Source organism: Colias eurytheme, chromosome 29 (assembly GCF_061535395.1).
Source record: "Colias eurytheme isolate Ceu_HAF_F1 chromosome 29, ilColEury1 Martin Lab GWU primary, whole genome shotgun sequence".
In the NCBI taxonomy this organism is placed as follows: Eukaryota; Metazoa; Arthropoda; class Insecta; order Lepidoptera; family Pieridae; genus Colias; species Colias eurytheme.
Window position 1 is genome coordinate 2,871,474 of NC_143008.1, and position 27,026 is coordinate 2,898,499.

At 34.8% G+C, this 27,026-nt stretch overlaps 1 protein-coding gene and 1 non-coding gene across 7 annotated transcripts; both read right to left on the bottom strand.

The window, feature by feature from the left end:
- Nucleotides 1-4,294: 4,294 nt before the first annotated feature.
- On the bottom strand, nucleotides 4,295-26,482 carry LOC149896109 (uncharacterized). Of its 6 annotated transcripts, XM_090118349.1 has the most exons (5): nucleotides 13,655-13,833; nucleotides 9,886-10,280; nucleotides 6,150-6,349; nucleotides 5,193-5,645; nucleotides 4,295-4,672 (listed from the first exon to the last, which is right to left on the bottom strand). In XM_090118349.1, exons 1-5 carry the CDS (start codon nucleotides 13,738-13,740, stop codon nucleotides 4,319-4,321), a joined length of 1,488 nt encoding a protein of 495 aa, XP_089974475.1. In that variant the 5' UTR covers nucleotides 13,741-13,833; the 3' UTR covers nucleotides 4,295-4,318. The 6 variants fall into 6 exon arrangements, with proteins under 6 accessions (XP_089974475.1, XP_089974476.1, XP_089974479.1 ...); XM_090118350.1 differs by lacking the exons at nucleotides 9,886-10,280; nucleotides 13,655-13,833 and adding an exon at nucleotides 26,125-26,482; XM_090118353.1 differs by lacking the exons at nucleotides 9,886-10,280; nucleotides 13,655-13,833 and adding an exon at nucleotides 25,335-25,702.
- On the bottom strand, nucleotides 16,903-16,973 carry TRNAG-GCC (transfer RNA glycine (anticodon GCC)). Its single transcript has one exon. It is a non-coding gene; the product is annotated as a tRNA-Gly (tRNA).
- Nucleotides 26,483-27,026: the final 544 nt, after the last annotated feature.

A 27,026-nucleotide genomic window follows, 5' to 3' on the forward strand; every position in this document is an offset into this window, starting at 1 on the left:
TAGGTCTAGATATTTCGGTTGACTAGATCATGAATAATGATTATTTTAACATGACGGTAAAGAAGGCTAATGACCTACTTGCAGCATCGGTATGAAAATAAAACTAATTTGGATATCATTTGAGTCATACCTCATTAGACAAATGATAGATTACTAAATAACGTATTACCACAGATAAGTAAATAGTAACTACGTAATTATTACGTATTTATTATAACAGAAGTTGCTACATATGCTTGGATAAACCCGGGATGAATTATTACTCGGTACGATAAGAAATCGGCCGAGTAGCTTTTGAGTTAAACAAAAAGTTCTTTTTTAAATAAAATTTTTATAAGAATTAGTCCTCATTTTAAAGAATGATTTCTAATCAATAGACTCCCGTGGGGTCTCTCGACTCTCACGGACCCCTGGGGGTCCACCTGGACCACTTTGGAAATCACTGAGCTACAAAAACCACTAATGAATGCAGGCTATTGTAAATGCTACATTCATTAGTGATTTAAAACCAAACAAGTAAATAATTGACGACGCGGTTGGCGCAGTGGTAAAGTAACTGCCTACTGAGCCGACGGTCCCGGGTTCGATCCCCGGTCAGGGCAAATATTTGTGTGATGAACTCAATTATTTGTTCTTGGGTCTGGGTGTTATTATCTATATATGTATTTATTAAATATTATATTTATCGTCGCCTAGTACCCACAACACAAGCCTTAATTGAGCTTACTGTGGGACTAGGTCGATTTGTGTAATAATGTCCTATAATATTTATTATTTATTTATTTTAATTTTAACATTCAACATTTTTGTTCCCTCCAAGTTACCTCCTAAGTACTTATGTGTATTAGTGTGAAATAGATGTTTTTTTATTCTAGGATTAATAAATCTATAGTCCTTTCCACCTAAGATGATTTCTGTGACACATCGATTTTTGACTAGACATGGGTAGGTAATGCGTGTAATAGTACAAAAGTAATATCACTTTGACACGTAATGCAACATCACGCATTACGCATCAGTTACAAACATCACTCGCATCACTCACTTTTTTTTATTTTGTTTTACATTTGTTTGCGTTCATTACAATTTACAATTATTAACAAACAACATAAAGTACGTGGCTAAGTATGAAGGAAAATCAACTACATTTTTTAAATATTTACTTAAATTGTAATTTTACGATATGCAATAACTAATAAGTATTGCAGTTATTATTGCTATTTTTCAATATTATGATCTGTAATACTTCACATATCACCATTAATATAATATAAACATTATAATATTATTAATGTCATCATTTCATTAAAAATCGATCGGGTAATGTGTGATGTTAGGGCGCTTGTGCACTACAAGGAATTTTACTGTCCGGCATTCCGATTTTTTACGGTCCGGTGTGGCATGAAAAAACCGATGAATTGCTTGTGCACCTGTCCGTCTTTACTCGGATCAGTGCGGTACAGTTCAAGGAAGTTTGGGGGTATAATGCTATCATAAATGATTGTTTTTGTATTTTACAAGAAACGAGTAAAAAATATAGAATGTGAAATATTATATTATTATATTACTTCGTTATAATAAAAAGTAAAGTTCCGTAAGAGATTTAAAATGCGTGTTTCACTTATTTATTTTAATCGGTGACGAGGAGCTAATTAAGCTATTCCCACTTGAACTTTAACTTACCAACACTTACTTAGATAATAATTATAGGTCAATGCTTGTTCAATGTAGGTATATAAAATAACAATACCGACTTCTCAAATCTCATTGCCAACTAAAAGAAAGTAAAACAAGAGCTTGCTTTTAATTGGCATATGCAGTAAAAACAGTAAAATCCAAGCAAGTGGGCATTCGAAAACAATTATACCTACAGCGACTCGTAGACACAAAAAACCATCCGGAATAGGGAAAAGTAAAATGTCGGACAGTAAAATTACGTATAGTGCACAAGCTAGTATATAGATTAATGGCGTGCCATACCGGACCGTAAAAAATCGGAATGCCGGACCGTAAAATTCCTTGTAGTGGACAAACGCCCTTACGGAGTAATATCACTTCCGTGGAAGAGATGCGTGATGTTGCATTACTATTTGACGTACTGTTTTGCGCATGTCTATTTTTGACACGTGTAGAGATGTCTGTACTGAAATCATATCAATTGTTTCCTATAATCGATAATATTTTATATGGAAATGAAATCGATTTGAATAAAGTACCAAAATTAGTTTTTTCGGCATTTCGCCAACAATTAACTAAGGAAACTTAGCAAACAACAGCAACATAAAGTCAACAATAACAATTAGTAACAATAACAGAATACCACGTAAAGAATCAATATAAGAATGCAACTTGTATACAAAGCTGACGCACTCGTATAGACGATTGACTCGATTGACAAACGATCACAAGATGAGCGCCGATTATATGATTTTCCAACTCTATGATTTTTCAACGATCCATTTCATGTACGCTAATTGCGTAGGTATTATATTTTTGTGTTATTTTATTTTATTTTTCATTATATTAAACTAAACAATACTGCTTTTGATTTATAAGTTTAAGATGTTTCATTTTTATATTTTTGGTAATAATGCCGCCATAAAATAAAAATATTATGCACTAAAATTATTTTGGCGTTTTTAAACATAAAATACGTAATTCGGAACACGATGAAGTGTCACAGGAATCATCATAGGTGAAAAGAACTATAGTAGTAAATAAGACATTTGCAATATTACAATAACCTTAAATTTATTAAGGCTATCGGAATTTATAAATAGCGTGACGCAAGAACGGTAATGGCCTCTGAAACACAATGTCATGAATTTGTTTTACATTTGATTTGTGATATTTGACTTGATATTTGATGATGTGGAGCAATGGTGGTGACCGTTGAACCGAGGGGTCCTGGGTTGGATTCCTGGTGCAGACGAAGAAAAAAATGTCTCGGTCTGGCAGAACACAGAAGTCAGATCACCTACTTGTCCCTAGAGCAAATCGATCAGTGAAAAAAATACAATGCATAATACATCTGCCCCTTACCCCACTAGGGACACGTGACTTCACTTTAGGGCAATGGTAGTAAGTTCAAATCGGTGACAAAAAATGAAGATGGAAATAGAAAAAATTATATGTTTTTTCAAGACTACAACAAGAACATAAATAATTAATATTGCAATTAATGGAAAAGATTCGAATTTGCTGTTGTACATTAGTCACTTCATTTGTATAAATTTAATATTTAGACATTTTTTTAATAAAGACCTAAATAAAACAACCAAATCTGTATCATGGGCTAATTATATTTATTTTTCACAAAGTCAAATAAAAGTAACTAGTATGAAATTCTTGAAAAAAAAATCGTTACAAAGACAATTTTTTGGTCCTTCAAGAAGAATCAAGAAGTCAAGACGCGACATTACTTTTCAATTCATAAGAAGACTAACCTTGTCACAAAAATTGGTAAATCAAAGCGAGGTACCAACACATTTAGAGAATACTAATGTATTCTATACCAATATAGCTTATTCATATCGACTTGTGACCTCGTTTTGCAGCTTTCTTATCACTATGCTGGTTAGATAATAATTTTTATGTTCTACTAACCCTATTTTTATGGTCAAAGTTGACCAGCTGTAGTAGACAAGCGCTAATATGGTGATCATTTTATTTTATACTAGCTGTGCCCCGCGGTTTTACCCGCATTGCTCCGCTATTTGTCTAGCGTGATGATACCTTCCCCGATAAATAATAATCTATGACTGAATTTCAAACCGGACCCGTAGTTCCTGAGATTAGCGTGTACAACCAAACAAACCCTTCAGCTTTTTATTAGTATACTAGCGGTCCGCCCCGGCTTCGCCCGTGGTACATATTTACGTTTTCACTACATAAGAACCATCCTCGTACTTCAAGGAATATAATAAAAAAAGAATTATCGAAATCGGTTCAGCCGTTCTCGAGTTATGCGCTTACCAACACATTTTGCGATTCATTTTTATATATAAGATAAGAAGATTTGATCAATAACAGAAAAATCACTAGTTTGTTTATAGTTTAGACTTTTCGATTAGAAATCTCATTATTCTCATCTACCATTTCATCATCAATTCGATCCAAAAGGCATGTAATGAACATACATACAAACATGAACGATTAATTTTACTAATTTCTGACTCCAATATATGTATTTTGATTAATTTATATTTTTTATCTAGTGTTTTCGGAAATCAAAACTTAATAGGGTACTATGTAACAATAATAGCTAGAAACAAGTAGAAATAAAACAACAAAATATCTCAAATCATTTAATATCGCATCACGCATCAGTCCCCACTGCATCCGTATTTTTATTCATTTCTATAGTCCCACTAATAGTTAACACTGAACTTTTATCCATTTTTAACCTCGCAGACATTATTAGACTAACAATATCCATCTGCAGTTTGGCCCCAACGTCTCTGTTTGATACACTTTTTAGTATACAGGTTATGTACTTTCCGAAATTTTCAACTTCTTCATGATCCGTCGATTTAGTGCTTATGTCTTCGGTGTAGGTAAAACTCTTTCTCTTCTTGAGTAAACTAGTTTTATCTGGAGGTTTTTTGGACTCGAGTTTTCGTTCTGTCGTGGAAGCTTCTAGATTTGTTTCTGCTGCCTCGTTCTCCCGCGTCTGGAGAGAAAATTAAGCATTAGTAACTCTTTTTCTTTTGCTAAACACTAGCTGTACCCCGTGGTTTTACCCGCTCTAATTGATCTTAGCGTTATATAGCCCATAGCTTTACTCGATAAATGGGCATCTAACACTGAAATATTTTTTACAAATCGGACAATTAGTTCCTGAGATTAGCGTGGCCAAGTAAACGAATAAACAAAATCTTCAACTATAAGTGTTAATTCTATCTATAAGTGTCTAAAATATGACTTTTATGTTCATAAATTTCAACTCATGTAAAACTGATTTTAAGTGACCAAACTGAAACTTTTTATAACGTCGACTGGGGATCAAATCACCTCCCAAAGTAAATGACCAAGATGATGGTAAGAAAAAATTCAAACGTAAAAGTATTTACTATTTAGTATGAAAAGTGTTATACATATATACACTTAGAATTAAATATGAAGGATGGTACAGGGAAAGGTTAGAAAAAGGAAAATGATTTTTTACTAGACAGAAATCTCTTTATACTCACATCATCATCCATAGGTGCAGCTTCTTCTGTTGTTTTATCACTCTGTACTTCAATAGTACCGTTTATAGTGATCGTCGGTGTTGGCTCCATACTCTTCAACTTGGCCGTCATTATCAAATTAACGATATCCATTTGCAGTTGCGTACACGTACCTTTCGGTACTGCTTTTAGTAAACCAGTAATGTATTTGCCAAAATTTTCAATTTCCTCATCGTGTGGACTGATTTTGTCCTTTTTCAAAAACTCCATTGGTATATTCTGACTGTTACTGACTCGTAACGGTTCCTTGTAGCTGTGTCGGCGTTTAGGACGTTTTGGCTTTGGCGATGATGGAGCCTCAATTTTCACGTTGTCAAATTTAGTTTTTTTGGACTCTGTGTTATCTAAAGAAACTGGATCTTCCAGATATATGACTTCTGTGTAGTTCTCGTCGTTGTCTCTAAATTCTAGGTTCTGTAAGGGTGTGGAAATGAAAAAATATGAACAATATTTTTATTGAGCTTCGGATTAAAATTTGAATTTTGAAGGACTCAACTAGATACAATTAAGAAAATCTCTGAAAAAGGTTATTACTTCTGTTATCAATACCATTCTAATGTTCGTACATTAGAATCTCACTATAAATTATCAAGGACATGGAAACTTGGTATTATTTAAGTTGTTGACGTGCCAAAACCAAAAAACTAATAACATTGTTTAAGCGGTGCATTGATACTTAAATGTATACGTGATACTTACGAAAGTACTAATCTACATATATTTTAAATTAATTTGAATTATTTTAACAATTCCATTTTTGGGGTTTTGGGGTTTGGGTACTTTTGTATGGGCTAGTGGCGTCGTGATAATCTTTCGCGGCCACTGATGAAATTTTATGTACCTAGTAAGTACCTAAGCCTTTTAAAATACATAAATAAGGACCAAGCCTAGTACAAGCAGTGACTACAGTTACCATACCTCTGATATCCTCGAGTGAGTCTCTTTCAAATGCTTGTAAAGTGTATCGGTTTCCCGTCTCAACACAACACCACACATGGTGCACTTAGCCCTGTTCTGGGGCTCCTTGTCGAAGAAGCCCCACAGCTCGTTGTCTGGGTCGAGCGTGGTAGACTGTTCCGAGTCGGATTGGTCGGACGCCGCATTTTTGTGCTCGGAATCTGTGGAAATTATTTCGTTAGACAAACTTGAAATAGTTATTTAGTCAATTAGATTTCGTTAAGCGCATTGGAATCGTTAAATATAAATATATTAAAAAAGAGTCAGCTGATCAACGCTAACATATATTCAGTAGTTTTAGTCACAACTAGCTGCGCTCCGCGGTTTCACCCGCATTGCTCCGCTCCTGTTGGTCTTAGCGTGATTATATAATATATATACATATATAGCCACGCTAGTAGGAAATGCAATCCCGACTCGAAATTGCAAATATCAATCCCGCGGGATCCCGGAATTTTCGGGATCCCGTCTAATTAAAAAAAAATTGAATTCAGATGACTGAAATTCATAGGTTACACGCTCAGTCTTACACACAGTCAGCTTACCAAGTGTACTTGTTCTTCCGGCTGTCGCATTCAATTTAGTGTCAATTTTATGGATTGACATCATATGGACGTGTAAACCTTTTGTAGACCCGTATGAGGTTTTGAGAACAGCTGTACACAAGTTGCATTGAGCAGTCAAATTATTAACTGCTTTCTTAAAATATCTCCATACCGGTAAACGGCTACTGCACTCCACGTACGCTTGTTCTGGATTATTTGTCCACATTTTAAGGTATTAACAAACGAACACTTATAAGAATCCAATAGTTTTGTTTATTTAACTCACATAAACAATAAAAAATGCGTAATTAAAGAAAAAATAATCACTACAGCTGCACAACCAAAAACAATGACGAACGTAAACACTAAACACACAAATGACTGCCTCTGCGCGCGCATATACTTCTTTCTCACTTACTCGACACAGTTCTATATTATCTGTCCCACTCTAAGGTCCCACTCGTCACCTGTCGCTAATATTCGGAAATAGTCGGAATAGTTTTCTAGCGGCCAGCCGTCAGCTCTTTTTTATATAGTATGTATAAACTGTATTCTTTGGCCGTCAGTAGACATGCGCAAAACAGTACGTCAAAAAGTAATGCAACATCACGCATCTCTTCCACGGAAGTGATGTTACTCCGTAACATCACACATTACCCGATCGATTTTTAATGAAATGATGACCGAGTAATGTTATGGTGATATGTGAAGTTGAAGTATTACAGATCATATTGAAAAATAGTAATAATAACTGCAATACTTATTAGTTATTACCGTAAAATTACAATTTAAGTAAATATTTAAAAAATGTAGTTGATTTTCCTTCATACTTGGCCACGTACTTTATGTTGTTTGTTAATAATTGTAATGAACGCAAGCAAATGTAAAACAAAATAAAAAAAAAGTGAGTGATGCGAGTGATGTTTGTAACTGATGCGTAATGCGTGATGTTGCATTACGTGTCAAAGTGATATTACTTTTGTACTATTACACGCATTACCTACCCATGTCTAGCCGTCAGTCAGCGCGCCGCTTCACGCTTGCGCGGTGCGCCCCGAGTGGTTGTGTGTTGCGTCGCTGACCACTGCCACCCAATCCCGTCAGTCTCGAACGGGATCTCGTCATATTATGATGCGTCGGGATTGATCCCGAAAAATTACACGAGATCTCGCGGGATCGGGATTACATTCCCTTTCTCGATGAATGGGCTATCTAACACCGTAAGAATTTTTCAAATTGGACCAGTAGTGCCTGATATTAGCGCGTTCAAACAAACAAACTCTTCAGCTTTATAATATTAGTATAGATAATTGCACGACAGTCAGTGAATCTTACGACATTTAATCGTATTGGAAATACCATCAATTTGAATTCACTCGTACGCGCTATGACACGCGTCATCGTGACGTCACAAAACTGCCGTTTGCCAAACATGATGTTTACGCGGTTTTTAAAGTGTAGGTATATCGAGATAGTGATGTCATCGTTTATTTTGGTAAAGAATTTGACGATATTCGTAGCTATCCCGTGGTTTTCGCGATGATTCCTTTTTTGGTATGTATGGTAAACTAATTCTAAAATCTGGCAAATTGTAAGAAGCATCGTTGTACAATCCAAAGATTGGCCCAATATTATTTAAAATATTTTGTTAAAAAAAAATGTCAGTTTATTGTCGGAAATAAACCAAATTTCCACAGGTCCATGACCATATGGCAGGCACCGCAGCCTTCAACAAAAAAATAATTATCAAAATCGGTTCGCAGTCAGTAATTAAGGCAAAAAATAATTATTATACAGTTGAGTCGAACCTCCCCTTTTGTTGACGTCGGATAAAATTATGTAATTATTAAAATGTAATAAAATTCGTAAAGTACTCCGTCCGAACGAATACCGAGTTGATGAAAAGTAGTTAAAATAAAAAATTAAAACCTCCTTTTTTAAAGTCGATTAAAATAAAATGCTAAGCATCGCACACACAATCGCACAATTCGCACACATTGAGGTCACCATTATTACGTTAAGAACGCGTTCTTACAAAGATTTGTTTCTATTTCTACTGCGGTGTAATGACCTAAATTATTTTTATATTCTTTTTTAGATTCGCGTATTTTAGATCTTTTATTTTTATATCAAACTGTGTCAACATGCGGAACTTATTCAATAATTATAATTTATAATAAACTAACTCACCGTCCGCGGCTTCGCCCGCTTTGTCTGAAACCTAATAAAATATTATATACCTTCCTCTTGAATTACTCTATCTATTAAAAAAACCGCATCAAAATCCGTTGCGTAGTTTTAAAGATTTAAGCATACAAAGGGACATAGTGACAGAGAAAGCAACTTTATACTACCTATCGCATGAGTAGAAAAACGGAACAGAGACTCGACCGTGCAAAATTGTTACCTATTTTGGTAGGGTTGTCACAAGAGGTTAAGACAAATTAAACAAAGTTAAATAGTTTTATTATTCTGTATAATAGAATATTTTACAAATTAACTACTGTAATAATTTTCTTTTAATAATTTTTGTTTTTTAATAATTTGTTGTTTCTTTGAATAGTGTGGTAAATTCTGAATCGAAAATATAGTTTTTTCAAAGAATGTAACGGGAAACACTCACATGGCATATCAAATTTACAATCTTCAATACGTTTAAGTATTTCATTACCAATATTGACAATATTTATTTCAAGATCGAAATATTCGCGAAACTTTTGCTCGAGCAATTCAACAAATGCGATAAAGTTAGGTCTACCATGAGTTTACGCACACGATACTCGCTAGCGATTGTAGTAAGCGGTTTGTATAAAATTTCGTACAGCGCTCCTAGTGTGCCGTAGCGGAACTAAAAATCCTACCATGAGGTGCAATACACACAGTAGATAACGTATAGTAAACTATACTACACTCGCTGTAGAAACCATACAATTTTTGCACCATGAGTTCTAATTTTGACATAATTAATAATTATGTTATTATAGTTTATAATAACTATTCGACGATAGATACGTCATTCACGGTAAATACATAATCTCGTGAAAGTTAAGAACAATTCACGTTTACTATTGTAGTTACGTCAGACGATTTAACTATGTCAACTCATGGTAGAGGTACTGGAGGTATAATTAAAAAACCCAATTGTACGTTACCATCATTCAAATCCTTGTAATGGCTGAATAGAGAATCTTGCAAAATAACTATTTTATTTAAAAAGTTATTTGAAGGTGTTTCACTAGCGGGCGAAAGTTGGATTTCCTGATTTTCTTGTACGGATACATTCTCCATTTTCATAGCATTTGATGGCAAATTAACCGTTGGTAAAGCATTTTCTTGTATAGAACTCGAGGTTGCACCTTCGTTTGACGGCAATTTGAGTGTTGGAAAAGCATAATCAAACAAATATTTTACATTTCCATTTTTAGAAAACTTGATGCAGTTACTTTCGAAGTGTTCCTCGCATATTCTGTATTGTTGTCTCGTTTTATCATCAATAGTTTTTAGAAGCAGATCTTCACGCCCGACAGCTTTGAGCCAATATTGCCGCCTGAAACAAAAATTAAATGGCAATGATAACCGAACACTTACCCTTACCCTTTAGATCATTAAGCTGTTATTTATATAAAACTTTTTCAAAAATAAGTATTAACCGACTTCAAAAATAATTAAAAAATAAATCAATTCAATAATAATAAAGTATGAAATAACTTTTCTGAAGTCGGTGGCTTTGTTTTTTATTTAATTGGATTTTTTGCCACCGACTTCCGAAAGAAAAGTTATTTTACAAATTTTTGTGGTTTTTTTTGAAGTCGGTAAATTTTATTTCATCCTTTTTATTCATATAGGTATATAAATTTCTTACATGTGCAATAGAATTGTGTAATCCATAGGTACGCTAATTACCTATATCATCCAGTAAACAAAATGCAAAAAAATCTCATAAAATAATTTAAACTACAGAGCCAAACTGAATGATTTTTTATGGAACCAAACGACAAGTGTATTTCATCGAATATAAAAAGAATCATCAAAATCGGTTTATCCAGTCGAAAGTTATGACGCAACAAACATAAAAACAGTCGGCTTGAACCTCCTCCTTTTTTGAAGTCGGTTCAAAGACAAAGGTATATTTCAAAGACTATATAGTATACCTACTTTTCAAATATACATTTAACTAGCTGCTCCGCGCAGTTTCACCCCCGTGGCTCCATCCCTGTTGGTCGTAGCGTGATGATATATAGCCTATAACCTTCCTCGATAAATGGGCTATCTAACACCGAAATAATTTTTCAAATCGGCCCAGTAGTTCTCGAGATTAGCGCGTTCAAACAAACAAAAAAATTCTTTAGCTTTATAATATTAGCACAGTATTACAATATCTATACAGTACGGAAACGAATGTACTTGTGCAGAGAAACGGATGGGAACTGGCGGGGGGTCGGGCGACGCGGGCCGCGTAAGGCAAACACGCTTAGTTTGCATTAACCTAGCGCGAAAGGACGACGCAGTCGTATTTTTTGTGTAATAATTTTATTATACATAGGTATTAGGTACTTACATATTCTACACTCACCGGCACGGAATCTTGGCCACTTACAAATTTGCCGATAAAAAAAGTTTGAAGTGCTTTTCACGATTTTTTTGTATGCAGATATGTTAACATATTACTTCTTTAATTTTATGTTAAGAAATCAATAAGTTTGAGAATAATCTTTTACCACTTTTTAAGAGATAGTCGAAATTTGTGATTTGTGCGGTTAAGCCGAAGTTATGAATTGTTCGTTTTAAACTTTTTTCGATATCGTTTATGCCGTTTTATGATATTGTTATTGTTGTGCTGTAGTCAATGATCATAACAAACAATAAAAAATGCCGCTAACATCTGAACAACCTGCACAGGCCATCACAATGTTAGACCAATGACTGCCGCAACATAAAGTACCTAATGTACAGTACGTACCACGATCAGCGATGAACTAGGCACGGAGAAGATACCAGGAGACTGGCAGCTACACGTGCAGACCAGGAAGTGGAGGCGTGAGGTGCACATCAGCTCGAGAAGACCGCTTTATCGTTCAAGATATACTCAGAAATGGCTTTCTGGCAATTTTTGAGATACGCCACCGGCTCCAAAACACCAGGATAATAAATGTGAGTGAACAATCGGTGAGAAGACTAATAAAGGAAGTTAATTTGAAGGTTTGCAGACCAGCACGCCGTCCAGAACTCCTCAGGCATCACAGAGAAGCACGTCTTCGTTTTGGGCGAGAACATGAAAACTGGACCCACAGCCAGTGCGCTCGAGTGGTGTTCAAAAATTAGTGCCAATGCACTTTACGAGCTTCTGATAGCCTTGAATCAGTATAGAAGATACCAGAAGAGAGGTTTTCACCCATCACCACAACTCAAACGGCGATTTTTCATGGAAGGTCAATAATGGTATGGGGAGGTATAAGTTTCGATGCTCGCACGGAGATATTTATCGTAGATAATGGCTTAAATTTGATCAGGTACACCGAGTAAATTCTCCAGGAACATGTTCATCCCTAATACAGGCTTATCAGTGAAGAAAATTTTCTACTAATACACTATAACGCACATCCGCGTGTCGTACGATGCGTATAAGAGTACCTTCAAGAGGTTATTATTGAAAAATTGGAGTGGCCAGCTCGTATCCCGGATCTTAATCCAATAGAACACATCTGGGACATGCTTAAAAAAAACATAAAGTTCGATTCTAACCCAGCACAAACGGTAGATGAGCTTAGAAATACAGCAGGGGCCGTTTGGTACACTATAGCTCAAGAGGACATCAAAAATGTCTTCTAGAGTATGCCAGAAAGGTTGCAAACAGTGTTTAAGGCAAGAGAAGGAAACATCCAATATTAAAAAGGTTCATTTTTTTATGTAAACGCTTTTTCTTAATTTTTATGCATTTTTGAAGAAATCATTTAAATTTCACAGAAAAAGCGTAAATTCTTGTTAAATTCATATCTGCGCGGTAGAACTTATTATAAACTTCCAATTATTACTAAAAGTTTGTAATAACATTAAATTATCTAGTTTTGATTAAATTTTTATTGAATTTTGTAGTAGAAAAGAAATAGTGTAATTTTTCGCAGAAATTTGAAGTGGCCAAGATTCCGTGCCGGTGAGTGTATTATGGCGCGCACAAACTGTTCCGTTTACGGATGTAAATCTACATTGAAATCCCAGAAGGAAACAATATTTCAGAAAGATTGTATTAATTGTATCTGTTGAATTAGAATCAAAGCTATGTATATGTTGTCCTCATTATTTTCTAATCAGATTGTACATCCCAATGCGAATGCATTACTTAGTTAAATGTTATAATATACAATTAAGAACACCCAAAAATAAAGTGTCCACGTAAATAATATTTAGCAGTGCAATATCTGTAATTATATATTTATGAACAAATAATTACATCAGATTTAATAATCGCAATTATTTTGAATGTACATATGAATAAATGATTTCATCATAATATTAATAATCACAATTGTTTTATTTCCCATTTGTTGCAACCCTAGCGTATTTTCGTGTGGCAGCGTAAGTACCTACGCTGGCGGCGGCATCGCGCGACATCAAAGGCGCTTCCTTACTGTAGGAAATAATATTGTAATACTGTGATATTAGTATAGATTTCAAGACAGACCGACTAGTAGCTAGAACCCAACCCAACCCTGGGTTCAGGGTTGTAACTTGTAGTAGGTAGGTACATATGTACACACTTACAATACATACTTACAAATGCTAAACTTGTAATAATAATGAAAGGTAAAACACACCGTGTACAATTCTCTTTTTATTAAAGAAGGACCTAATACCTAAGTACCTAATAATATAAACGCAAGTAGGTACTTACTTGAAAAAGCAATAATCAAAATATTTACTCACCTATTGTACTCCTTGGGATAGCTGAAGTATGATATATTTTTAGTTTTTCTAGTATTATTCAAACACACAGTACAATAAAGAACCATTTTTAACAATAAAATATTACGTTTTATATTCAAACTTGCAACTAACAAAACAAACAACGTGCGTCGCACAGACCCTGAGATTGTCAACTGTCTAGTGTCTGTGCAAGCGTACTACGTAAACCGGTTTTTTCCAGAATCGCTGCGTACCGCGACAAGCGGCCAGTTGTTGTATTTAGTGGTCACAGTTCACAACACAAACACATGCCCCGCGTACTTGTAGTAGTGCAATCGATTCGCGCGGTTCACGGTTCTTTGAGGCTTTGCCTCTGTTCCGTTTTTCTACTCATGTGATACTGGGTATGTACTATGTAGTGATAAAATACTAGCTGGTTGGGTTGACTAGCTGCGCCACGTGGTTTTACTCGCAGTGCTCCGTTCCTGTTGATGTCGGTCTTTGCGTGATGGTATTATAATAAGGATAGCCTTCCTTGATAAATGGGCTATCTAACCCCGAAAGAATTTTTCAAATCGGCACAGTAGTTAGTTCGACAAACAAAATACTAATTGTCCTCCCCTTTTTTACATTTTCGGGAAGAAGTTACGCAGTTTTTGATAAAAGTTAATTTTATAGTTTAGGAGATATAGGTGGATATAGCCTGAAACCCCATTAGGAACATCGAGATATATTACTAGAGGGGTTATTCCAAACAAAAACATTGCGCGCGGCCGATGTGGTGGGGTACGTGTGGAACGAGCGAGGCGTGGCTTCAAGTTCAAAGATTAAGCAATGCGTGCAGATGCGACACATTGTGCAATCTGTTTACTCGGTACTATTTGGTGGTACTGATACTAGGGAATTAATAAAACGAGGATTTTATATTAAACTATGTATTTTAATTTCCTTTAAATAATATCAATTTATTAAGCTTTTGTCGTTTTGTGTAGTAATCAATAGTTTTATCAGTTTTTGCTTCATGATGTAATTTAAATGGATACGATGATTCAATGTTGATGGCGTTTACGTATAAGAAACTCACATTTTGAAAAATCTCACGCGAGATTCGAGGATGGGGGAGGGGTTGAATAAATTCCCACGACATCTCACCAGGGGGGGAGGGAGGTGCAGAAAATTTAAAAAAACACCTCACGTAATTTATGGACGCCCCCTTACTCGATCACAATTTTTGTAACTTTACTATAAACGGAACTACATTTAAAAATATACTTTATTTATTGAGTTATAAGGTTGCTTCCATTCTGTTTATTTACATTCTCAAAAACATCAATCGCTGCAGAGGTGGCTTGCGACAAAGGCGGCTTGTGTCAAAGGCCTCGGCGATATCATTTAAGAACATAATATTATGTACTTTAGGCAAACTTGTTATAAGATCTATTTTACTTTCTTATTAGTCCATTTGACAAGGATATTGGGTAAGATACCTATTGGAATAATTTTATTATTATGTATGTACTTATTAAATCCGCGAATAAAAAAAATTTTTAGTCGTGAATATAGAAATTGGGTCGCATTTTTTTAAACCGCGAATAGTGAAAACACGAATAAAGGAAGCGCGATTAAGGAACTTTTACTGTATTAGTTTCTGTGAATGTTGTGTTTATTTGTAATTGTTGTGCATAATAATTTATAAATCCTATTGGAACAACTATTGATTAGGCTTTTTTTAATAAATAAAAATAGGTAAATAAATAAATATTACTTAATATAACCTACCGTTTTACTTTGCGTAGTCGGGTAAAAGTATAAATATTTAGGTACTACACCACGGTAATCTTTCCTAGTAGATATTGTATATACATAGTTAAAAAAATCCAGTTACATTTTTTTAACAGACTCATCGATAGTGTCACGTCTGTGCTGTTAGTCTATGAAAAATGGCGCGAAACGCAGAACGCGTGGTGATTTTTCGCAAAATGATAACAATATTAGTAAAATGCATGACTTACTCATAATAAGGAAACTTACTGGTGAAAAGTCACTCCTCGGGCTTTGTTTGTATTATGGGAACTGTTAAAACAATATCTAAGCAAACACGAAGGCATTTTGAACAGAGCAATAACACGTGTTGACGCGGCAAGCGGGGGGCACAGTCCGACACAGACTAAAGAGACTTGTGATTCTTACCTCTAGCTCGTGTTAAAGAGAGTGTAGTAGCGATCGCCTCTCTAGTACGTAGTACATTCTATCTCGATGATTAGGAATGATATTACTTATTCGTATAAACATCTTTCCAGGGACAAAAATATCTACAACTAGCGGTCCGCCCCAGCTTCGCCCGTGGTAGACGTTTTCTCCACATAAGAACCACCCTCGCACTTTCAAGGAATATAATAAAAAAATAATTATCGAAATCGGTCCACCCGTTCACGCGTGATGCCGTGACGAAACGGGTTTCATTTTTATATATACCTACCTATAGATAAGAACCTATAGATAAGAACCTACCTATAATAAGAATTGTATCGAACAATTTTTAATCTATGAATCATTTTGGCGCGTTGCGTGGGCAAGGTACCTATTTGAACTTGACTAATTGAACAGAAATAACTGCACTGTGCTCTATGGTAGCACATTTGGATAGGTCATATAAGTTTATTTTTGAATACGCACTTAAACTTTAATAATTTCTGTGCTAAGGCTATGCTTATTTATGGCGAAGTAATTTTCTCTTAATACATAATGCAAGTAATGTTTGAACGCGGTAATCTCAGGAACTATTGGTTTGAAAAATTTACGATTTGAAAAATTATTTCGGTTAGATAGCCCATTTATCGAGGAAGGCTATAATATCATCAAGCTCAGACCAACGAGTGAACGTGAGTGCCACGCGGGTGAATCCGCGGAGCGCAACTAGTATTTTATAGGTAGTATACTAGTATTTCATCTATACTAATATTATAAAGCTGAAGAGTTTGTTTGTTTGTTTGAACGCGCTAATCTCGAGAACTACTGGTCCGATTTGAAAAATTCTTTCGGTGTTAGATAGCCCATTTATCGAGGAAGCTATATATCATCACGCTACAACCCACAGGAGTGAAGCCACGGGGGTGAAACCGCGCGGAGCAGCTAGTAAAAAATAAAAAAATATCATGAATATAGAAATACATTTACAACTTGTTTATTGTTCGTTTGATATTTATTTGAATACTTCCACGTTATCTAATAATCGAATGAAGAATAAAAATAATTGAAAAAAAGGTATTTGCATCGGCCGGGAATCGAACCCGGGCCGCCCGCGTGGCAGGCGAGCATTCTACCACTGAACCACCGATGCTTGAGAGATGAGTCGAATTTAAGCATCAGTTTATACTTTATCATAGACATTAAAAAATTAATGTATGGTTTTCACTTTTCACGCATAAACTACTGGACCGATTTTGATGAAATTTGGCACAGACAATCTTTAGACCCTGAGAAAGAACATAACATTTTATTGCGAAATATGTACCACGGGCGAAGCCGGGGCGGACCGCTAGTTTAATATAAGTAACTAGATACCTAGGTTAAAAGATAATAAAACCAACTAGACACATCCATGAACGGTACCAAAGTTTATTTTTATTTGATGGTATAAATCTCTAGAACTGTGAACTGACCTTGAAAATAATTTCACCAGAACATGGCTATAATAATTACTACTAAAAATCACTAATACAGCCTAGCCAAGTATATGTATCTGATAGTAGTTTTAAATACCATGATCATAAATGATAAATCCATATATTTAAATCAAAGAAATTATCAGCTGATACGAAAGTAGAAACAGAAATGCATCGAAACCGACGGCCATATTGGTTCGTGCGACGTTGCCGCGCCGCGAGGTGAGGGCTGGTCACGTCAACATGATAAACTAAAGTTGTTAGAACTAGTAGGCATTTGTGTTCAGTATAACGACTACAATATAATACATCTATAATCATACAATTGGAGTTTTTTTAATATTAAAATGAGCTTTTTTTATGTAAACAGCAAACATGGAGGTACCAAAAATAATAATTTTTAAATTTTTTGTCTGTCTGTTCTGGCTAATCTATGGAACGGCTAGACCGATTTTGATTTTAATTGAAAATTTTCGAACCGATTTTGAAAATTATTTTACCATATGAAACAACGATATAATAGGTATTTTTTATATTTTAACGTTGATTATAATATGTGACATTTTGTTTGGGAATTTTTTTACAATTTTTTAGAATTTCCGTCGTATCCAAGGATAAAAAAATCTCAGATGATGTGTTTCTATTTTCTGTTGCCCTAAAACAACAAATAAATAAAAGAAAATGGAGGATCAGCCGTTGCGAATCGGTCATGAATTGAAGAGAGTACGAAACTATTTTTCGCAAGTCCGACTTGTAATTGAACAATTTTTACCTTTTCGAGGTTGGCTCGTGCAAAACCGGGAATAGCGCGTAGTATTGTTGTATTATTTGATATTTGTTTATCCTACAAAAAGCATACACCAATAGAAAGTTTGCTACCTACATGTCAAATTGACAGCTGTCACTTATTACATAAAAAACTAATAAGACGTATCTATGACAGAATATATTACTGCTATTTATAATTAAACTCGCCTTTGCACTCTGTACTTTGCCTAATGCTAATAGCATGATACAAATCCTTATGTTTGTATCCCATAGTGCTTCTTTAAATTGGATATTGACGTTCTGTACGAATATTTCTTGTCACATAACTTGCAAACGGCGTCAGTTTGGTCTAGTTTCTCGAAGTATTGCCAAATAATACTAGCCATTGTTATTAATATTATCACTGTTAACTGTGAAAACACTTCACTATGTTATCCGTGATCACGTTGAAAATATCACGGCCGGTACTGTTAGTTATCGAGCGTGAACTAAAATGGCGTCTATTGTGTTCTCCTTCTAACATCGTTGCGTCTCGCTCAGGTCCGGCGTCGAATTATAATATCCCCGGATATACTAAGCGAGATATCAAAAAACCTATTTACTTAAAGAATGGTAAAGGGTATTTTATTTGGAATCTGAGTTTGGAACCTTGTTAATAGTTGCTATTTGTCAAACGTCTGGCAGTTATTGCTTATTAAATATAACGTAACGTATTTCTTCAATTGCATTTGTCTTATAGCGCTGTACTACTAAATGAAAACTACAAGAAATCAATTTATCACAACACAAAGCCGTCGTTATTTTTTACAATAAGTAAATAAAAAGCTGTGAATTCACAGTTACATATCACATCACACATGCTTATCAAATAACATGGCGTCGTTTGTGACCTTGATTGTCCCTCGTATAGCTGTCTCTTTCACTCACTGAGTGTTGACGTTTTTCGTAATGCTTTAGAAGCGACGAGAAGTTTTAATTAGGGCTTAGGCCTATTTGAAATTAAAAAATACGAGTTCTACTTGAGTTTTACGTCACTTTTACCTCTTTTCATATCCATTCGTTTTACTTTAAGCTGCTATAGTCACGTAGTAACCAATAGCCATACCATGTTAATAAAACTAGTGTTTCCCATCCGTGATTTCACTTGCATTTACTTAGGTACTTTTTTCGTACCTACATGGATCTATTGGAGCGCTTGCGCTCCATATCATAATCGAAACAATACAATATTATTCTTAAAAGTAGGTATTTTTTTAGTGCAACTTCTTTAGGCATGTTGAAGGTAAAATTTCGAGGTCGCGTTATGGCAATGTCGTCACGTCATAGAGTAAGGCGACGATTTTGGTAATTTTGCCGAAGAAGTTTCACTTCTGTCACAGGCTCTTTTAAGTACATACTACATAGTAGGTTCTAGTAGTGCTATTTGGTTACCTACCAATCGTATTCGTTGAATCCATTGAATACATACCAGAAACATCCGGTTTGTTTTCCCTGTTGCACATATCCGAATATTCACTCGGATGTATCGAACGCAAGTGATTCTTCAGGCACGAAGTCCCACCGCCTTTTCGAGATAAACTCTTTCCACATATACCGCAAATAGCGCGGTTTTCGTTATTCGGATCCTTTCTGAAGTAAAACCAGCATGAACTGTTTAAGTTAGGCGGCATTGTTCTATTTTTTTACGCCAGTTAAGAGAATAATTAGACGGTCTAGAAGAGTCAGGTTACTACCATACTACCATATATATAACACTCCAAAGTTATCTGCGCTTGTCGGTTTTTAATATGCTAAAGCTAAAGCTAGGTATATCACGCAGACCGCGAAGCTATTTTTTTAAACGAATATGCACTTCATTTTTAGCGACAGTAAATTTTAATTATTGAATAAATTTATAATAACTAAGAGCAACAAACATGAAAACTGAAAAGGTTACTTTTAACCTTTGCTAAGTATTCAATATAACAAAACACACACACACGCACTATATCACATAAATCCGTTCAATTTCCGTTTTCGGATCCGAATGGTGCTATATCACGGATAGTTCGGAGCCGACTGGCATTACATTGAAGCGAATATGGCGGGCAACCGGTTCATTTGCTGCCTTGCTCTAACCCGCGGATTTGGAGTATTGTCGACTCTCTCTATTGCTGTATAGGTAGTGATAGGTACTGAACCGAAAGCACATAGCTCTATCGAAAGTCTGAGAATGTTTTAGGCTGTACAACGTCATAATGCGAATATAGTGAATGAATATTTGATCTTATTTGATATCACAAAGATTACAGAATATAATATTCTGTAGACTATATCGGTCAAAAAATGCTTCATAATAGTTACCTATAGGTTATTAATAGTTACCTATACCTAAGTAAATTAAATGAGGCTTTTATTTTGTAATCTGCGATTTGAGCGTATGAGTATCATCACGCTTAGCCAACAGGAGCGGAAAAATGCGGGTAAAACCGCGGGTCACAGCTAATAGCAATAAACAATGGGAAGGATATTTCGATTCTTACACGGAAATAAAACGTGTTTCTTGCGGTAGTAATCTCAATAATGTTGAGATTCCGAATCGTAATATACAGGGTGTAAACTGTAATCGTTAAGTGTGCACAGGCGATTATTCCGTAACTATTGCAGATATCAAAAAACTTTATACTGATATCGGAAGCCCTTTACCTAATGAGTAAAATGACAACTATAACTTTTTAAAAATAAAACGGTAAATATCCAAAAATTTTACACCAAACACTCCCATACATTTAGTATGAGATATGACTAAGTATCCTAAATATGAAAAATTTTATTCTTTTTTTGTTGAATTTGTGCTTAAAATAGTTCGCAAATTTTAATAAAAATTCATTTAGAAACTGTAAGCAGAGCTCGGTGTGGAATACAATGGTATTCCAAAATGAGGACGTAACTTTTTACCTTTAAGACTTACAGAATAATCATGTATGTAAAAAATGTAGATAATTTTGTCTTCTTTGAACCCCTCATAGACACTTTTGTGATTTAGTGAACAATTGAGAAGTTATTTAAAATATACCTAATTTTAGCACCTTTAATTCAAGATGGCGGCTAGCGCCTGGGTCCGTCAAGGTCGAGAACTTGGATTTTTATTAACCTTTCATACCTAAACAATATTGTTTCAAAACATTTTCTACGCCACCTTTTGTAGAGCAGAGGCTTTTACATTTCCCCACAGACTGGACTATGTCAGCTGTCACTGTAATAACGTGGAAATAACTCACAAAATATAAGCGGACAAAATAATGTCCACGATTTTAGACTAGTAAAAAGTACCTAGGTATATACCATCGAGATATCTATATACCAATTTATTACCGATTCGACTTGTCAAACCAGTCTGTCATGCTTAATTGAGCAAGTCTTGGCGCCAAAAGAGAAACTATTTGGAAGTTGGAACCAACTTTTTTCTCGAAAAGACGTGAACAAACGTGGGTTTATGTACTTATATATTTTACTAGCTGTTCCCCGCGGTTTCACCCGCATTTCTCCGCTCCTATTGTTCTAAGCGTGATGATATAATTATAGCCTATAGGCTATAGCCTTCCTCGATAAATGGGCTATCTAACACAGAAAGAATCTTTCAAATCGGACCAGTAGTTCCCAAGATTAGCGCGTTCAAACAAACAAACAAACTCTTCAGCTTTATAATATTAGTATAGAATTATTATAGATAGTATAAAAAAGTACATATACCTAGATTCTGTGACTATGCAGTTATGCACATCATTTTTAACTTGAAGATAGTCATGATGACGTCGATAGATTTTATGAGATAGGTACCTATCTAGTATAATATTATAAAGCTGAAGAGTTTGTTTGTTTGAGCGCGCTAATCTCAGGAACTACTGGTTCGATTTGAAAAATTCTTTCGGTGTTAGATAGCTCATTTATCGAGAAAGGCTATAGGCTATATATCATCACACTACGACCAATAGGAGAGGAGCCACGGGGGTGAAACCGCGCGGAGCAGCTAGTCTAGTATATCTATCTATCTGTGTAATGAAATCTATCCTAATCTTATCGAAAAAGATAACAATGCATGCTTCTGTATATTAAAACATGGTAGGTAAATTAAAATTAAATATAACAATTAGAAATCACTTGTAGTAGTTGTAGCCTGTAGGTCCCTTACTTATAATATTGGCTGCTTCTGGATTACAGACTTTTATTAGTAAACTTTTCAAATATTTTTTCATAGAGGCGGAAACAAATAACGTTTGACAAGAAACTACCTAAGTACCTATTTACGAAAAATAAGAATACGACTAGTCGGATAGTCTTATTACTTCATAAATAAGCTTTGAACGTTCGTTTAAATATATATCATAATATTGAAACCAGTTAACATAATTAATGTCGTTATAGAAAGTTTCCACAAAATAGTCCACAGTATTCTGAACTCCAGATGAAGCTAAAATCCATTTATAGATCGAATCAATATGCGGTCCGGGCGTGCGACGTTGCCGCACTTACGTTGAAAACAACATCTCGCTATTTACAACAAAACAAAAGAACCTCCACGCAAATATAGCTCATATTTCCGTACATTAGGAAACATTCTCCTATAACACTGTTCAACAGATGCGATCTTTTAAAATTGTACCGAGTCTAAAACGAAAACACGATAACATTGTCTCTTTCACGTAATATTTTGTAATATATCCTGAGTAACACACACAAAAGTGAACCATATTGCATTGAATTTAGAAAGAAAATTAAAAAGCATCTGTTTGCATATAGCATGTTCTAGAATGAATAGTTAATGTAAACAATTTACTGCGCATGGCAATAACGCCTTAACAACACAGAGAATAAATACAAGAATCCGGTTTACGTAATATACGTGACCTATATGAATGGCGCGATGCTGACTGGCAGTGTTGTATCGTTGTATGCTTTTAAGTGCCCAGAACAACATCAAAATATACAGTACTTTTATTTTTACGAAGACTGTAAATTGACGATGATTACTACCATTTAAAATGAATTTGTTAGAGCGTAATTTTGATGACATAATAAAAATAATTATTTAAGTACTTAGGTATCTAGAATTAAAAATTACCTATATTTATGTATATATTTAAAGGAGGTTGTATGTACTTACAGTTACAATCCATACTTAATATTATAAATGCGAAAGTAACTCTGTCGGTCTGTCTGTTACTCAATCACGATTCACGCCTCAACTACTGAACCAATTTGCATGAAATTTGGTATAGATATATTTTGATACCCGAGAAAGGACATAGGATAGGTTTTATCCCGGAAATCCTACGGGAACGGGTTTTTCTCTGAAAACGCGGGCGAAGCCGCGGGCGGAAAGCTAGTACAATATAAATTATAATAGGTACATCGATAAAGTATGTACCCATCTATGAACGTCAACTACAAACTTATGAATAACCCTTATTTAGCTAATCTAGTAGGTAGGTATCCTTTTCTTAAGTAAGTACCTTAGATTACAAAATGTAAGTACCTACTGGTAACTACTGTATGTAAATATTTTAAAACTCAAAAATGTAAGTACCTATTATTATTTCTATATTGTAATACTGTGCCTATATCATATCATATCGGCACCGGTATCAAAATGTTGTAAAAACGGTTATTGAAGCCATCGACCATCGCGATCGTAGGTGGGTAAGCAAAAGCTCATTGGTACCAAAATTGAATGTAAGTACATACTTAATATACAGATATAATTTTCTTTTTTTTTATCCCAGACGAAGCCGAAACAAGCGGCCAATATATATTTTAAAATTTCAACATCTCCATCAAAGTCAGCCTATATAATATTATGTTCCCATTGCAGGAACGCCACCTATGAAGGTTCGGGCCAAAATCCAGCACGCTCGCCAAATGCGCCATGCGGGTTGACAGATGTCACTTGATAATAATTTATGCTTGATAACGAGCTTATAGCCTATAGGTGACTTCTTTACGTATTATTTTTTTTAAGAAAACTCACCTCTATAGATTTCAGAATCATTTTCCAAGGAACTAAAGTCAATGCCGTGCCGTTTGATCATGTGTTGCCTCAAATTTCCTGTTGTTGATTTAAATGACAGCCTCGTCAAACACAAGGAACACGTACCAAACCGATTTTCGGTGTCTATTTCCGTTATATACCTCCATACAGGTCCATTACGACCTTTATACCTTGTCGGCTTGGCATTCATCTCTTAATAACTAATATAGGTTATGTTATTATCACGCACTTATTTTACAGTTTACACTTTTTTTGCATAAGAAACACGTAAACTAAAACATACCCGATCTAAAACGATAACTAAATATATTTTAACGGAATTTATGTTGAAAACGTTGCGATACAGTGCCAACGAACCGATACGTTGTGGATACTGGATGTTATAACAACATGGCGGCGATAGTTGTCATTTAGGGATGTCACACATGACACAAATAAATAAAAATACAGCGCGAAAAAAATGTTTTTATTTTTCAGTATGTAGTTACATTATATCAGGACGAGTTATTTACCTGTTACTTCAAACCTTTAACGTGATAGAAAAGTTATGCGGATTAATTTTTGCAACTTGTACGAAGTGGCTGCTACAGCCAACGATATTATATCGGTAATAGGGCGTAGAAATACTCTGTAAAATATATCCGATACAGAAAAACTCTTCTATATTTAATTAATCTGTGGTTTGCGATTACTCGCTTCGTTCTCAGTACAAATTATCCTATAAATAAAAGTTGTCTGTTTTGTTTAATACAGTTTACAAAATTGAAATATTTAACAATGGTGGCTAGCTCTGTTCCATCTGAGCGACTTTTCAAAAACCGCACAGGTTTTAACTCAGCAGAGAAGCAGACTGCAAGCCAAAAGAGTAAATAAAAATTTATTTTTGCAAGATCTAGAGAAAAAGTATTGGGATTTATAAATAAATAAAATTGATTTGTTTCTGCACTCTGTTTTACTCATATTAACCTGAACCTTATCTAATATTCAATATTATAGACTAGTTAAATACAAATTGCTTACGATATATCGAAAATATCGATATATTTGTACGATATATCGCAAAGTATCGATAGAACACTACGATATAATATTATATCGACAAAATCGATATTTTTTTACATGAACATCCCTAGTTCGGGCCATAATCCAGCACGCTCTCAAAATGCGGGTTGACAGATGTCACTTGATATCGAGCTTTTATGTGCCTTTTTACGTGTTATTTTTTTTTAAGAAAACTCACCTTTATAGATTTCAGAATCATTTGCCAAGGAACTAAAGTCAATGCCATGCTGTTTGATCAGGTGTTGCCTCAAATTTCCTGTTGTTGATTTAAATGACACCCTTTTGGAACACAATGAACACGTACCAAACCGATTTTCATCGTCTATTTCCGTTATATATCTCCATGCAGGACCATTACGTCTATACTTTGTCGGCTTGGCATTCATCTCCAAATAATATAGGTTATGTTTTTTTTTTTTTTGCAAAAGAAACACGTAAACTAAAACATACACACCACAGAATATACACGATCTAAATCGATAACTAAATATATTTTAACGGAATTTATGTTGAAATCGTTGCGATACAGTGCCAACGAACCGATACGTTGTGGATACTGGAATCTGGATCAACATGGCGGCGATAGTTGTCATTTAGGGATATCACCAAGATATCACACATGACACAGTAAGAAATAAAAATACAGCGCGAAAAAAATGTTTTAATTTTTCAGTATGTAGTTACAGTTGTAGTTATCAGGACTATCAGTTTAGTACATGTTTAGTAAATGTAAATATTTATTGTTACTTTTAATAATTATTGTAACCTGTTACTTCATAAATTCGGGTCAAATGACCTAGTGATGGGTCGTTGACGATTTTACAGTCGACGAAACGAGACTAGTTTACCGTTCACGATAAACTAAAAACAGTTTAAGTTTCGACTAGTTTACGTTGTAGACGGAATAGCGCTAATTTCAACGGTAGTTTAGTGCACGATCTAACCGCAGAAGTCAAAGAAGTACATACCTGGAGTGAATTCCGTATCAGGTCGAGTTTCTCGTTCCCTTTGTGATGTAAGAACGGGCTGGTCATCAGCTCCAAACACCCACGAATACACAGAAGGATGTTTCCTCCTCAAATGACTTTTCAAGTTCGCGGTTGATGACTTATAACTTAAAATGTCTTTGCATTCATTGCATTTTGCTTTAAACGTAGTATTGTCTTTCTCAAAGTAGTGCCAAAGAACACTGGATTTTTTACGGACCGACATAATTAATTGTATACAGTAATTACCTATTTAGGTATTAAATAAAGACAGTCAAACAACTATTAAACGTCTATTTACACAACTGAACTGTAAATCAGTCGACCTGTTGACGCCAGAAAACAGTCGATTAAAACAGTTCGTTCAATGAACGCTTACTCCTAAAAATGACCTGACACTTGACAGTTGACAGTGACTTCAATTTAGTCTTGCCAGCTCTCGTACCTAGCTCACTAAACTTGGCCCCCGCAAAAAATTTTTTTATTAGTTTTAAATTATTATGCCATATCGTTAGTTCGTGGTTTGTTCTCAATTGTTTGCTATAAATAATTGTTTGTTCGTTACATGGACGTATAAAAAAAGACGGACGGAGTATCGCTCTAACAACACTTAGAACAAACTGACATTTATTAATTAAAGAAAGCTACGCCATCTATACTTTGGCGAGTAAAAACGTATTTTAATCAGTTTATATTTAATCCCCAAAAGATGGCATCGCACTTTCCGAAGTTATTGCAAATTGTATAAAAACCTTTCCATACTAAAAGATTAAATGAAATAGAACAATTATCTCAGATTTTTATTTCAGTATCATATTATAGAACTTTAATTCAGGAAAATATTTTACATAAAAATACTGCCAACATTTTGGCCGATTCTCAGG